The 14563-nt window shown below is 44.1% G+C and overlaps 1 protein-coding gene across 2 annotated transcripts in view; it reads right to left on the minus strand.

The window, feature by feature from the left end:
* NEDD9 (neural precursor cell expressed, developmentally down-regulated 9) overlaps positions 1-14563 on the minus strand; it is a 38550-nt gene that overhangs the window by 16609 nt on the left and 7378 nt on the right. Inside the window, exon 2 of one of the 2 annotated variants that reach the window (XM_056484774.1) lies at positions 5019-5417. The exons of the other annotated variant lie outside the window; for it this stretch is intronic. Coding sequence (XP_056340749.1) covers positions 5019-5417 — 399 coding nt within the window. The remainder of the gene's footprint in view (positions 1-5018; positions 5418-14563) is intronic. 2 annotated transcript variants of the gene reach the window in all.

Here is a 14563-nt window from a genome sequence, read left to right on the forward strand (position 1 = left end):
CCTGCTCTTGTGCAGACAGATTTGTGTCCCTGGAGACCTTGGTTATTGGATGAGATTGCAGGACTGGCCTTTTTTTCTGATACCCCAGGGGAAAAATGCACGCCTCTGGTCTACAAATAGAAGTGATGAAAAAGAGCCCTGTGCTCAGGGAGGAACAGGGAGTAATGCTGAGCTCATATATTTGCTCAGCCTAATAAAATGCAGTCTTTTACTTGAAATACTTCTCTACAAATCACATCAGTCACTAACTACTGCTTACTCTGCCTTGTGGATGAGGGATTAAGTGCACTGACTTTTTATCAGTAAAATGGTTGTTCTCCTATTACCGGCACATGGAAAGTTACAAGTAAAACTCCCCGGCCTAAGAAAAGGGCTGTGTGCTGTTTTAACCACTGAGCTTGCATTTAATTGGAGGCATTTTCATCCTTTAGAGCACACTTTTTGAAAGCCAGCCCTGAGTGTTGAGGTATGTGTCACCATCCCTGCTGCACTCAGCAAACTTCCTGTGTGTTCAGCACTTTCAACACTGGAGCAATGTTTTGTTACAGGGGATACAAATCCCCAGAGCAGAGCTTGTAATGTGAAAGCAGAAGAAAAGAGGGACTGTATGATCACTGCTTGGGCCACCTATGGAAACCCCATCACAGGAAACCGTGGTATTTCAGACCTGAGGGTAAATGGGGACATTATCTTGGAATGTAAATACATTTTACCAACAAACTGCAAAACACTAGATATGATCTCATTCCTCCTGATAACAAAATAGTAACTCTTTACTGTGTTTAATGCTTTCTCTTCTTACTTCATAAATGTGAAAATAGGCAAGAAAAAGAAGACAATAATGGAAATGCAGGCTTGTTTCTGGAATAAACATCATAAGGAGCCAGTTGTTTCTTCCCAGCTAGAAAAGTACTTGTGTAATTGGAAGGAAAAATGCCATAATGTGGCTAACTGGCTCCTGCTACTGAAGTCTGTGCCAGAATTGTCAGGGTGGTGCTTCTTGTGGGGTGGTGTTTCTGGTGCATTGAACCAGCATGACTCTTAAACAAATAAATAAAAACCAGGGAACAAGGTCTGTTCCCAAAGCCATAGTTTACCCAAACCTCCTGCTGAAGGCAGCGACCTCTTGATAAAGGCAGAGACAGTAGGATGGCAGGGTGTGAAACCCTTGGTTTATCAAGGACATGTTTATACTTGGAAATAGGCCAGAGATGAAGATGAGTTCCTTCCCTATTCCGCTCTATCCACTTGTAAAAGGTGGATAAACCCGAGTGTTTCCTGAACCACAGCATTCCAGTTCAACCAGGCCAACAAACAAAACGGGAGATTTGTTCCAAGCTGGCATTAATCTCTATTTGCTGGAGTTGGTCAGTGCCTTGTGAGAGCTGTAGTTCAGGGCTGGTAACCCCCACAGTGCAGTCTCTTCCCTGGTCAAACATCTGTCTCATTGTTTTGTGCAGAGTTTCCTTGATCAACAGTTCTCCTGAGAGCTACTGGTTCCTACAGAAAGCTGTTTTCCAACAAGGAAATAATTCCCTTAATTTTTTTGGCCAATGCTAGTTTCAGGGTGGCAGGGACAGCACAACAGATCAGCTAGGGGAAACACTGAATCAGAAAATGAGTGTTTAAATTATGGCAGTGACTTTTTTTTTTATGTGTAGCTTTCCCTACTTCAAAGCTTAGGTGTGAACTAATGATTAATCACAGATGCAAAAGAATTTTTGTGCTTTGACAGCACCTTTCCCAAGGATGTTCTCAAAGCAATCCATACAGAATGAGTTCCCTCATAATTAACCCACATATTTTGCAGATGAGATGCAAAAGCACCACTCAAGACCGTGCAGAATTCTATGACAAGGATAAAATCCAGGTTTCCTGAATGTCAGATTTGTCTGAAGTCTTTTTCTCTTTGCTGGCTGCAGCAAAGGAGAGTAAGTTCCAAGGCAGAGCACAGAAAGGGAATAAATTCTAAGATCAGCTTTCACCTCTTTGCGCTCCTCGGGCGCTCTCCACACTTTGGGGTGGAACCATTCTGTGACTGAACTTGCAGCAGAGCTGCAAAAGCCTGGGGCTGACCAAGGCTAACTTTAAACCACCCCTCCTTATCTCTGTCATTGGTGGAGTTCTAGAAGGTGCTATTTTTATTTGATGGAGGGAGCTCCGTTGTCAGCAAGCAGAATCAATTAATCACTGTAATTACCTGCCTCGGGACTCCTTTCTGACTCCTCTGCCTTGCTGGCTGAGGAGATGGGTTACCTCAGCACACTTAATGACATGCCTGCTGCTGATTTACTGCTGCTCCAGGCTAGACAATTCCTGCCTGACAGCAGCTCCTGAGCCCTGCCTGCAGAACCTGTGTGGCAGCCAAGCCACACATTTGCACAAGAGGAGCAAGCAGACACGTGCAGAAAGGGATAGCACAGAAACTGCTGCTGGTCCTGCTGAGAGCACAGCCCAGAGGACACAGCTTTCTTCTCTAGCTCCTGCTGTGGGAAGGGAGAAGACTTGCATACAGCAAGAACTTGCAGCAAATCCCATTACCATCCTTAGGACCAAAATGCACAGCTTGCTGATCAGCTGATTCTGCTGATGGAAGGAGGCAGAGTGGCTCCTTTAAGCCTTTGAAGCAGGTGTCACAAGTCTGAGAAAAGATATTACTCAGACAAAGCAAAGGGACCCCAAATCAAATCTTCAAGATGCCCAGCTTTTCTTAGTATTAAGGATTGTTTTTACTGATCCCTAGAGGAGGAGGATTTGGAGGGCAGACTGTTTGCTCATACAAAGGAGACAAGTGCTAAAGTGCTTCCCTTTAATTAGGCTTTTCTTTCACAAAGGCATTACCAGAGAGTTGCAGCTGCAGCTGTAAAAAAGCAGCTTGGCAAGATGGGGATGATAAAGAATGGGGTAGTTTTACCTCAGACATCTCCTTCACTAATAAGTTGTCTCTTTCCTGCCAGGGTTTCAATCCCAATGGGCTCCTTTTAGTGAAAAACTGAGCAATTCCAAGAAGCAAGAGATCTATCTACCTCTGATCAATGCAGGATGCTGCCATTAGGTTTGCCACCCACTAATGTAACAGTGAGACTAAGGACTCCTAGGCTCAATAAATTTAAGTCAGGACTAAAGCAAGTAGAAAACATTGGTTAGGGCTAAGCATGTTGGCATTTACTTTAATTAAGGATGAAATGCTTTATAAATGTGTGTTATTTTACAGTGAGCAGCATAGCTGGCCTTTCATGGGTTGCAAGGAATTAAATGAAAACAAGTTACAACTCTGACAGATAATTTTCTAAAGGTGACTTGAATTCAGAAAAAAAATCATAATCAAGGTTGCTGAAAAAAATTCTAGGCTGAAACTTGGAGAACATAGGTGTTTTACAGCTTCTGATTTTGTATCTCAACAAGAACATTGAACTAAGACTAAAACAAAGATTTCAGAATCTTAGTGTTCCAAGACTTTTAACACAGTCCTAGCAGCCAACAGGTTAATGCAGAATATCCTGTTATTTTCACTGGAGCTGGACATTGTGGGAAGAGAGAGAAGAAACCTCTAATCAGTAGGAAAATTCTTTCTGTGTGGAGTAGAAACACACATTCATTATGCTAAGCAAACTATCCTAATGGTATTTAGGCAAGTCAGGTACTAAAATGAAGGTACATAGTGCTCAGTCCAAACTAATACCTTGGGCTTACAGACCTTAGTGCAGATCTGTATGGTGCATCTCCTGAGCAACCTCAGGCATCTCTGAACATTGCTGTAAAATGTTTCCTACAGCCATACCCTAAAATGGGATCTCTGCTGTGCTGCCCCATCAACAGGCTTTTTACCAGGTGCTCACTAACCACCTTGGAGGGCATTCACTCTGGACAATACTGTCCCTGGAAAAGATTTCAATGTATGTAGTTTATATGGAAAGAAGAAAATGAGAGAAAATATATAGGAGTTATCAAGAAAACCCATGTAATTGCTCCAACAAAGCTCCTACCTCTGCCTGTGCAGCAAGTGCAATTTTCTCATATTATCTTCCTGCACAGCCTATAAAGCATAACTATGGAAAAGCTGAACGAGCAAACCTCTTTATAAATTGACTTGGAATGGTTTCAAAGATGTTTCTCTCTTGCTCAGAAGGCAAGAAATCCACTTATTCTTATCAAGGAAAATGAAATTATAACAAGGAAATAAAAGCATTAGAAGACATCTTCCAAAGGTCTGATATGAAAAAGGCTGACTTGAGGGTGATATGGGGGAAAAAACACAACAGAGATGGTATTGCCAATCTAAATTAGATGAAAGTTTAAACCAGTAAAGAACTTGCTGAGAGAGCCTTTATCTGCTCACATAAATTGGATATTAATGCTGTGCTTTAAGCTGTAAAGGTAAGGAGGATGCTGATATCTGGAGCTGTTGAACTGGGAATGGAGGGACTGAAAGAATTTCTTTTTGGCTTTGTAATACTTCTTTCCTTGGGTATCTGCCTTAGTCCTTTTCAGTCACCAGGAAACCTGTCAGGTATCCTGTGAAGGTAAAATGAGGGAGCAGCAGCAGATGGGGAGAATTTAAGGACAGCAGGAATAAGGGGAGACCCACATAATGCAATAATGCAGTAAAGGCTGCATCATGGAGCTGCTGCAGCTCTTACTTTCAACCAAGAAATTTAACTGTAGGTAAACATCAAGTGCGCTCTTACAAGGTTTAGGTTTAGTATTAGAACTCCCTCATTATCATCGTCCTCTTGTTTCCTCACTCTTACAAGTATGGCCTTTGTCACATCAGTCACCGATTCCTCTTCGTAGTTTAGACCCTCTGGGAGTGCTCCAGCAAGACAGTATATAATTTTTAATTAAACAAAAATCACTTGGGCAGATGAGGTAACCGTTCATTAATAAGTGGGAGAGCTTATCTTGCTGCTCTTTTGAACATATAATGTGATGAGAGCCTCGGAGGAGCCTGAATCCCACCCTTCTCTCGGCACAGGCGAGCTGCTTTGGAGCAGCGAAGTAAAAGCAAACGCACACACCTTGTTAGCCACAGCAGGACCGTCAATACACCTCTGCACGGAGGGTGGCACCTGGTAAATGTCGTGGCCAGTGGGGATCTGGTAAATGGCCTGGCTGCGGTGGGAAGGCGGCACTTGGTAGACGGGGTCCCGCGGGCCGGGCAGGCCGGCCGGGGGGCGGCTGAGGGGCTGAGCGGCCGGCGCGGGCCCGGAGCGGCCGTCCTGCGCCGCCGCCGCGCCGACCAGCAGCTTGACGCGGTTGCCGGGGACGATGCCCTGGCGGCCGTGCAGGGAGCAGAGCCACCAGCCCTCCAGCCCCTCGGTGTTCTGCTCTATCACCGTCAGGATGTCGCCCTTGCGGAAGGCCAGCTCCTCCGCGCACTCGGGGACGTTGTCGTACAGGGCCCTCGCCATCAGGTTCTGCGGGGAAACACAGCGAGAACGGCAAGTCAACCAACGAGCCTTCCAGCGCGTCCCAGTGATAAGAAATACCTGAATTTGAAAAAGAAGTGTGCAGGAAATCAAAGTAACATGGAAAATCATACAGCACAGCATTCCTCCCCGCCAAGTTGGAAAAATGAGAGGTTTACGCATTAGCAACACTGCTAGTGATACATTTTCCAGCAACAGCGGGTCAGATAGAAGCTCTTTATATGGCCAGGTCACCTGAACAGACAGAAAGTCAGTTCTGCCCCTGGCACTGAGGAGCTCTTCCTGTGAATGAGGGGCTTGTACCTTCACCTCTTGACACTGAGCTCCCTATAAATGTGCTCTGTGTACTGCTACAGCCAGCTAGCACCCATTAAAAATAAACCTGAACAAGACTCACAGGGAGTGAGTAATCCAGAGTAGTTTTTCCCAAACATTTTTACATTTGTGGGGTCCCAAAAGACTTTCCATGGAGGTGCAGATCCCATTACTGTAAAGACAGTGGCCTGGCTTTTTTTAGCTGACACCTGCAGGTGCCTTAAAGTGATGGAATCTGCAGACCACCTGGGAAGAAAAGCTGTCTAAAACATTACAGGCTTTGAGCTACCATGCTCATCTTTGCATTTGTGCCTTCTCACTCTCTGCAAACTTCTTCAGGGGCACAGCACAGCAGTAGCTTAATGGGTAAAACATTTCCTCACCTGCTGCCTCAAAACCACCACCAAAAAAAAAAAAACAACCCTCCAAAACAACTTCAAAGAACACAGTTTCTCTGAGTTCCACCTTCTGTAGAAAGATCTTAAAGAGAAAAATATAATTTTAAAGAAACAATGTCCCCAGTGACCCCAAGTGGGGTCATGCCTGTGCCATGAGGAAAGCAGTGCCCATCTCTGTGGGCCAAAGAATGTAAGAATGTAGGTATCAACCATCACCATAGAGAGCCTCTGTGTGTAATTTAAGGGGAGTCTCAGGGCAGCCAAGGAGTGTCTTTGACTTGTGTCAACATACTTTAAGCACTCTTAGATGCATTTTGCTTGATTCTGTCAAGTGGAGCAGTACCACTAACACAAGGGAACTTCACACAGCTCTACCCCCAAGCTTTTGCCCAGTGTTTCAGGCAGGCTTTGCAGCTTGCTCTGACTTGTGTCCTCTTGGGGCTCTACTCCCAGCGTACCTCTGCTACCAAGCCTTAAGCCAGCTCTGAGCTGATGTAAGATTGCTGGCTGTGATGTGTCACTAATAAGAACCACCTCCTCTCACAGATGGAACTACCTCCCTTTCCTCTTTCTTTGCAGACCTCTATGGCACATCCAGTCCTGAGTAACTGGCCAAGATATTCAATGGAAAGTAGGCAGGCTGTCTGCACTAACATTCTTGGACCCCTCAAAAAGGCCACGAAGATTTAATTTCTTGGCTCTGGGGATATTTCCAGACGTGTTGGAAACAACTGCTCCATGACTGCCTGATTTTCAGTGCAGGCGGTCAGCAGAGATGGTTATAATCCAATTGTAAGCACTTGGAAAAATACACAGAGCCCTGGATCTGGAGTGTTCAAGCTGAAGTATTTGGATGCAGTACACAAGCTCAAATGGTGCTAATCCACCAAAAGGGATATGCAGCTGTCTTAAAGATTTATCTTTCCAATGTCAAAGGAATAGCATCAAGTAAAATTCAGTGTTTTTACCTGTCATATTTATCCTCCTCCTTGGACATACCAGAACCTTTTTGTAAATCATCCCTCACTTGTTGTGTCTTTCCCTATTGTCACACTGATGTTTTCCCATCATTCCTGTGCTTCCTTGGGACAAGAGGCTTTCATTTGACCTTGTGCAGTGTAGTAGGTTGTGTGCAGGGCTGACTGGTGGATGGAAGGGGCTAAGCTCAGATATCACATAAAAGGTAGGTCAACTTGCATTTCCCAAGACATGCAGTGTTGAAATGGGGTGAATGAGATCAGTTTCCTCTTCTCTGAATGGGAGATCAGCTTTCAAATGTATGAGAAACACTGGCTTTGCCTTTCATCAGCATCATTAGTGAGGTTGGTATGAATTAAGCTTTGGCTTGGAAAAGCAGGATTGCCACTTTGAACTCCCATGTAAAACAGCAGTACTGGGGCCCACCATTCCCTCTGATGTACATCTACTCAGCTCATCAGTCAACAACAGTAAGATATCAGAAGAATATAGATAAAGCAGGGAGCAATTTTTGTCCATGTCTTGGCCGGACTGTAAAACTATTATTTAAGCATGGTCAAAAGCAGTGGTCTCTTCTTGAGACTCTATGTTCTTGCTGTGTCAACCAGGCTGCTTATCAGAGCTCAGGAAGCTCAGAAAACAAGAGCCCCTGCCTAATCTGAATATTCAAGTTAATCTCTTATCTTTCCACATTTCTTTCTAGCATGTCTTTCACAGAGGAAATCTACTAATGGGACTAGAGCCTGTGCAACTTAAAGAAGACTTCCACAGAAGAGTTGTTTAAAGGAGGAAGATTACAGCTGGCTAGAGGGAAGCACAAACCAAGCAGGCTAAATCAATGATAAATGTGTATTTTTCTATACTTTGGTGTTCAAAGGTGTTTGAAAAGCTTGATTAGCTTCGACAGCAAAGCAATTCTTAAAACAAAGCTGAAATGGTGGTAGAATTAGGGCAGACAAAAGTTCCCATGTGATTTTTTTTTTCCAGTTGCTCATTATCTCTGTCCCAGTGACCTTCTCACCACCTGGCATGCAGCATATTAACACTTTCTGGATGTGCTTCAAGAACCTCTTTGCTGCAAACAGCTTCAGATTCTCATTGTTGGTGTTAACTCAGGCACCAGAATGTGAATTATACTAATTGGTTGCCACTTGTTTCACAGCCATTTCCCCAAGGCCTTTTAAATAGCCCAGAGCCATGCCACCAGCACCAGTCGCTGATGGAGCAGTGAAGCAGGCAAAATATTCCTCCAAATAAGCCCTGGCAGCCCTGGCACCAGAAACACTAATCCTGTTGCCTGGTGCCAGCAGCAAAGGCACTGCTCCTGCTAAGCAAACCTTCTGTGTTTCCCCTGACTTCATTCTTCCTCCACAGGATTGCTCAGAGTGAGCTTCAGAAACAGTGTCACAGCCACTTTCACGAGTCAGCAAAATCAGCCTTGAGAAAAATGAAATTGTGACCACAGAAGGAAAGCCTTTGGAAACCACAGAGGCACCTTTAACCTGCTGTGGTGATCAAGATAGAAGTCTTTACTTTTCCACACAGGGAAAGACGTTCTGATCAAAGGCATCTTTCAACTTGTGGGCCTTATCTCCATAGATTTGACAAACATGAGTAATTTTTTCATTCTGTGGACATTGTAGCCCATGTATCAATACTCCTTCTCATTGGTCTCATCAGCTCAGAGAGTGGGGACAGTTACATGAAATTAATTGGACTTGCTCTGAAGAAGCATGGATCTGTCCACTCAGATGAGAACTGGCACCAAGTAAGCACTAAGGTCTGATATGAGAAGACAAAAGCACAGTAGTGACCTTCTGGTATCAGTAAATGCTAAAAAAACCTTGGCCATTTCCCAGACAAATCACCAATAGAGAAAGGGCAATGAGAAAATTGCCTTGAAACTTGTTTTCACAACTGGTAAGTTGCACAGATGTCCCTTTATATTACCAATAAAAAAAAAAAAAAAAAAAAAAAAAGAAAAAAAAAGAAAAGAGAGGGCGATAGATGCAGAACTACAAATTCAAGTTCTGTAAAGGCAGGGAAAAAAATTACCTGGTGCTAGATAGGTAAAAAAATTTGTTACAGAAACCAGCTGCACTTCATAAAATGAAGATACTGGCAGCTACCAGCTTTTTTTAATAAGACTAAGACTGGAAGTGCCTGTTGCTCTCCTTTAGGCCAGTCAAATTAATTACATGATAGATGCAGCGCTGCTGTCCTTAAAATCCAAAAGTACCTGTGGACTCTGTGCAGCAGCTTCATTCTCCTGAGCTCCCTGTGCTGTGGCAGCCCTACTTCAAGTAATGAGTGCTTCTCTACAACTAATGCTTGATTGGAATGACTCGGTTCAGCTTTTGTGCCAATCCTTGCCAGCAATACTGGGATATCTGGAAGCTGAAGCCAGGGTCAGGCCCCTGCTGTGTTAAAGCTCTGTAGAGGCAAAACAAAAAAAAAACCCCACATTTGTTCTCAAGAAGCTTAAATTCCTGTTAACCTTGGACTCATGAGTGCAGTCAAAAGCACCTTATGTAAAATCACTGAAATCCAGAAGTTTTAGAGTCTTCTGTTTAACAAAGTGCCATCTCAGTTGTCAGCAGGTCAAAGCCAAAGGGAGCCTGACCCTAATGACTGCTGCCTGGGGATTTTAGCTGGAACATCCTGCAGGAAAAGGCTCAGCAGACTCTGCTGATGCCATGTGTCAGAAACTGCCTAAAAGAACTGGAACTGAAATGGATACTATCTAGATCAAATGCAGATTACAGTGCCAGTTCTCCTGGCACCTTTCTACATCTGTTGAGACAAAAATAAAGCTTTCAAGCTCTCTCTAGGTAAAATGAACCTGGGATTTGAAACTTCTGTCTGAGGTTTCCTTTAATGCCATTTAAAGTCCATTAGCTAAAAGCTGGAAAGATGTAATTTGTATTCTCTGCATGCCTTAGATTTTTGTTTCTTTTGCACTTAGGATGCATGACCCAGTAAGCAAAAGATGCTGCTCTGAAAACTGTCAGTTGTTCTACTTGCAGAACCCAAACTAAAAAACAGTAAGACTCTAAACTACTTTTCTTTTCAGATGTTGAAGGAACTACAGGCCAAATTCAGCTGCATAAGTGAGGTCTATTACAGAACTGTCAAAGGTGTTCTACTCTCTAATTAGTCTATTGCAATTGATGGCTAACATGCCTGCAGCTGGGTGAAGATGCATGAAAATACTTTGAAGATCACGCTCTGTTTTGGCTGCACTTCTCTGCAGTGAAGGCAACTGATAGAATTCTGTAATTCATAGTCTGGAGGACTGTCTTGGGTTGCAATACAGGATGTGGCCAGAAATGTGTCTTCTATCACCATCTGTTGAAGCCGGGTGGGGTAGCGATTCCTTATCTCCGTGGCACATACCATCTGCTAATGGGCCATCTTTAAAACCAGGTGGGGCAATCTTCTTTATCTTTTCCACAACCCATCCTTCCTCCAGGAAGATATAATCTGCTGATGGCCCATTGAGTCCCACTGCATGACTGATAAAATTAATCATCCCACTGGGAGATGCTCCACCCAGGGGGAGGAGCCACGCCTTTCCTACTGAGATTAAAAAACCTGAGATGTGGACAGCAAGATACCTTCTTTCCATGGGATTCCAAAAGAAAAATGGACCTTTCCACATCATTCCTGGACCTTCAGAGGAAAACTGCACCTTCTACAGGAGCACTGCTTCAGCTGAACCACATCTGCCACTGCAGGGGGACTGTAGCCACCATTTAATGGGACTGCTCCAACACCCTGACTGACAGGCTGTCAGGTTGTATTCTGACTCTGTCAGGGTTGGGATTGTTCTTTGTAATACTGTATTTCTATTTTAATTTTCCTAGTAAAGAACTGTTATTCCTAATTCCCATATCTTTTCCTGAGAGCCCCGTAATTTCAAAACTATAATAATAATTTGGAGGAAGGGGGTTTACATTCTCCATTTCAAAGAGAAGCTCCTGCCTTCATTGGCAGACACCTGTCCTTCAAACCAGGACAAGGATGAAGAGGCCGTTTGTTGATGAGGCTAAGAAGTGGCAGAAGAGGGAAGAGTTAAAGAGAGTAGAGGAAACATCTACCACTTCTGTTAGAGTACACACAAGCAGTGACGTGGGTAAGGAGTGTGTGAGGTGCCCACAGCCATGGCAGCAAACGCAGGAATAACAAATGACATGCCAGGAGATTAAACACAATGGTCTCTTGAAGGGCCCAGTGTGGCTGTGCCAAGCTCCAGCACAGGGCTGCTGACTCCTCTCAGCCAGCCCACAGTGAATGAATGCTCGAGGAAAAGGCTCAACCAACCATAAGCTCCAAGAATTTCTGCTGCATCCCTCAGATGTGAGGATACTGATCCCTGCTCTGTGCTTGGCTGCTGAGGAGTATTGTTTTGTCCAGCTTTGTCTTGTTTTGTGATATTGCTTCCTGTGTGTAGAGTTTATGTGCAAACAGGACTGGGAAAACTGCCTCTGCTCTTCACTGAAAGAGGGTGGGACCCCTTTTTTCTATTATTGGACAAACTGTTTCTTAAAATGAGAAACAGCTTCTCTCCTATGTTTAGCTAGCCTGGGAGTAGGAAGGGAGGAACAAAGGAAGGAAAGGTGGGGGCAACGTCTGTGAACAAACCAGTAGCTTAATTTTGGTTGGATCACTTTTAGTTATCCATCTCATAGTATTTTTTATGAAGATTCCCATCTTTTAGATTTTTTAAAAATGAATGACTGCTATTCCAAAGTAAGCTTAAGCATTTACATACCCTTGTAAATGCCCCTGCATTAGGCCCAACAGTAATGATCTGCCAGTGACATAAAAGGATAGTTCTAGAAACTCGGTAAAAATTGAGTTTTATTCTGAGATACACAGCTTGCCTACAAGCAGGACTGGTAGAAGAGAGGACAATTTTAGCTCTATTGTGCCTTCTGACAGAAAGGTTTCAGTGCAAGAGTCATTGGACAGTTTAACTTTGATTCTTTTCAGCTCCCATCTCCTTTTCTATTTCTCACTGTCACTGCCCCTGAAACAAAGCATTCATTGTGCTGTGCTGGCAAGGAAAGCAGCTCTTGAGGCACAGCAGGTAACAGGTCTATCTATAACAAGCAACCTATCACAAAGGCTACTTAACAGAAGTTGACAGAGGTCACTGAATAAGACATCCAGCTTTGAAAAATGTCTTTAGCTGGTCTGCTCAAACCTGGAAGAAGGCAGTGTGAACAACCAAGGCAGTGCCTGATCCACTCAAAGCTGCACTGGCATGTTCATAGACAGGTCCCTGTGGGCAGTGACAAGAGGAGTGGACTATGGAATGGCCCCATCCATGTGCAGACCTGCAGCAGCTCACTGCCAGCAACGAGCTGGGTGCAGACGTCTGCTCTTTATATCAAGATGATATCTAGAGGGGGCAGGAAGTGCTAGGAAAGAAAGATCAAAGAGCTCTGCACCCACAGGGTGTCACAGCTACCGCAGCTTCAGCAGGGCAAAGGCCCTGAGCATGCAAGTCTGCCTGTGCCTGGCTCTGGGGACCCTGAGCTCCCCTGGCCCCAGGATAATGACAAAACAAGGAGCCCAGTTCCAAATGCTCACCATGGTAATGCTTCACTACACTCTTCAGGCAAAGCCCACAGTTCTACTTTACAGGCACTCTTGCTTTCTAGCACCAAAACCCCCCAAGTTTTTGGTTTAGCAAAGATACTTCTCTGGTCAAGCATTGCTCACCCAAACAATTACAAGTCCTGCTGGATGACAATTAAGGCAGCTTTCCATGCACAGATTTGGAACACTGGCTTCACAGTCTCCCAGAGAGCTATGAGCCAACAGCCTCAGCAGAGCCCCAGGGAGGACAGCTCTTCATCCACCCTAAGTATCCTTACTCTCTGGTCCTGTGCATCTCTGGATGCCTGTCAGTCATGCTAAAGCAGACCAAGCTGCCTGGAGGTTGAGATGTGGAAAATCTTTTTTCTGTAGGGTAGAGAGGCAAGTGCCTTATTTCAGTGTTCCCAGCTCTTCTATCTGCCTGAAAGGCCTGATTTTTAGAGCTTGCCCTGGCTGGGACTTTTTTTTTTGGTAGTGAGACAAATTACACAGAAAATTAAGGAGGAAAAATGGGAATGTTCCCTTTCATACAGGACCACACTTGGATAAGCACTGTGGCTGTCATGCCCTGGAATATTCACTGCCAGTTTTTGCAGACACAATACTCCTCCAAGCAGGGTGGGCAAGCAGTGAGCAGACCAACTAGGGCTCAGGCACTGCACACTCCTGCCCAAGATGCTGATGTGATCCACTGGTTCAACCAAGACTGGGATTCAAATCTGACATAAACATGTGAGAGGCTGAAAGTGCTCTGGGCTGAGAACCTTTTTTGTTGCACCAAAACTTATCCATTTTAAGTAAATAGATTTTTGTGTATCCAGTTTTTTTTTCTTTGTAGGTAGCTGGCAAAGTAGTTTGCAAAACTGAGGCACAGCAGTGAACCTGCAGCTTGAGAGGGAATCCAAATGCACGTCTATGAAAGAAGGAATTTGGAGGCTAAAAAAAATGGGTGGGGGGAAGTATAAAAGGAAAAATGTGAAAACAAAGGTTAGAACAAAGATCCTAACTGGTTCTCTGGCCTGTGTGAATAAAATAGTTCACTATTCTGCATTGAGTGCATCAGCTTATTGCCATGCCTGATGTTTCACAATGGAAAAGCAAGTTGAAAAGAAAGACTTCTGGCACTGTATCTACTGAGAGCAACAAAATGATAATTCTACATTGGCAAGAAGAACAAAAACCAAAACAAAACAAAAAACAAAACAAAACAAAACAGGCTGCCTTTGTTTGCTCACACGATATTCTTTTGTCTGTTGCCTGAGTTTTGGTGTATTGCCTTTTTTATTTCAGTTTTATTTCAGTCAGAGGGCGTTACAAAGGCAATCGCAGTAACATAATATCGTAGATGTTAAACAAGGTGTTTCTGGCGCTGGGAGGGCTGTGCCATGAATGGCAGGGATTAGGGGGAGTTCCAGGCCACAGCTGGAAAAGGGGCACAGCTGGAAAAGGGGTTTTGCCCAAGTGCCAAAATACCCTCCTCTTCCCTCTTTCTGGGAATACAGACCACTTCCCCTGACTTACCTTCAAGATCTATTAATATTTTGGGAAATTCCACCACACCTAACTCACTAAGCTTTCTGTGTGTGTTTCAGCCTGTAACTGGTTTCCTTTCCCCCCACCCCAGGAAGGGTGTGATCTTGTTCCATGACTTTAAAAGGCCTTTTCAAATCTGAGGGCTGTGTGCCTTTTGTGACATCAACAGGGAGAGAAAAAAAAAAAAAAAAAAGAAAAAAATCAAACATGCAAACAATACCCTTAGAGTAAATATGATCTCACTGTGATTAAACCACAGTACATCAGAATCAAACAGCAGATGTAAAACTTAACCTCTTTCCC

The sequence above is a fragment of the Oenanthe melanoleuca genome, chromosome 2 (genome assembly GCF_029582105.1).
Source record: "Oenanthe melanoleuca isolate GR-GAL-2019-014 chromosome 2, OMel1.0, whole genome shotgun sequence".
Taxonomy (NCBI): Eukaryota; Metazoa; Chordata; class Aves; order Passeriformes; family Muscicapidae; genus Oenanthe; species Oenanthe melanoleuca.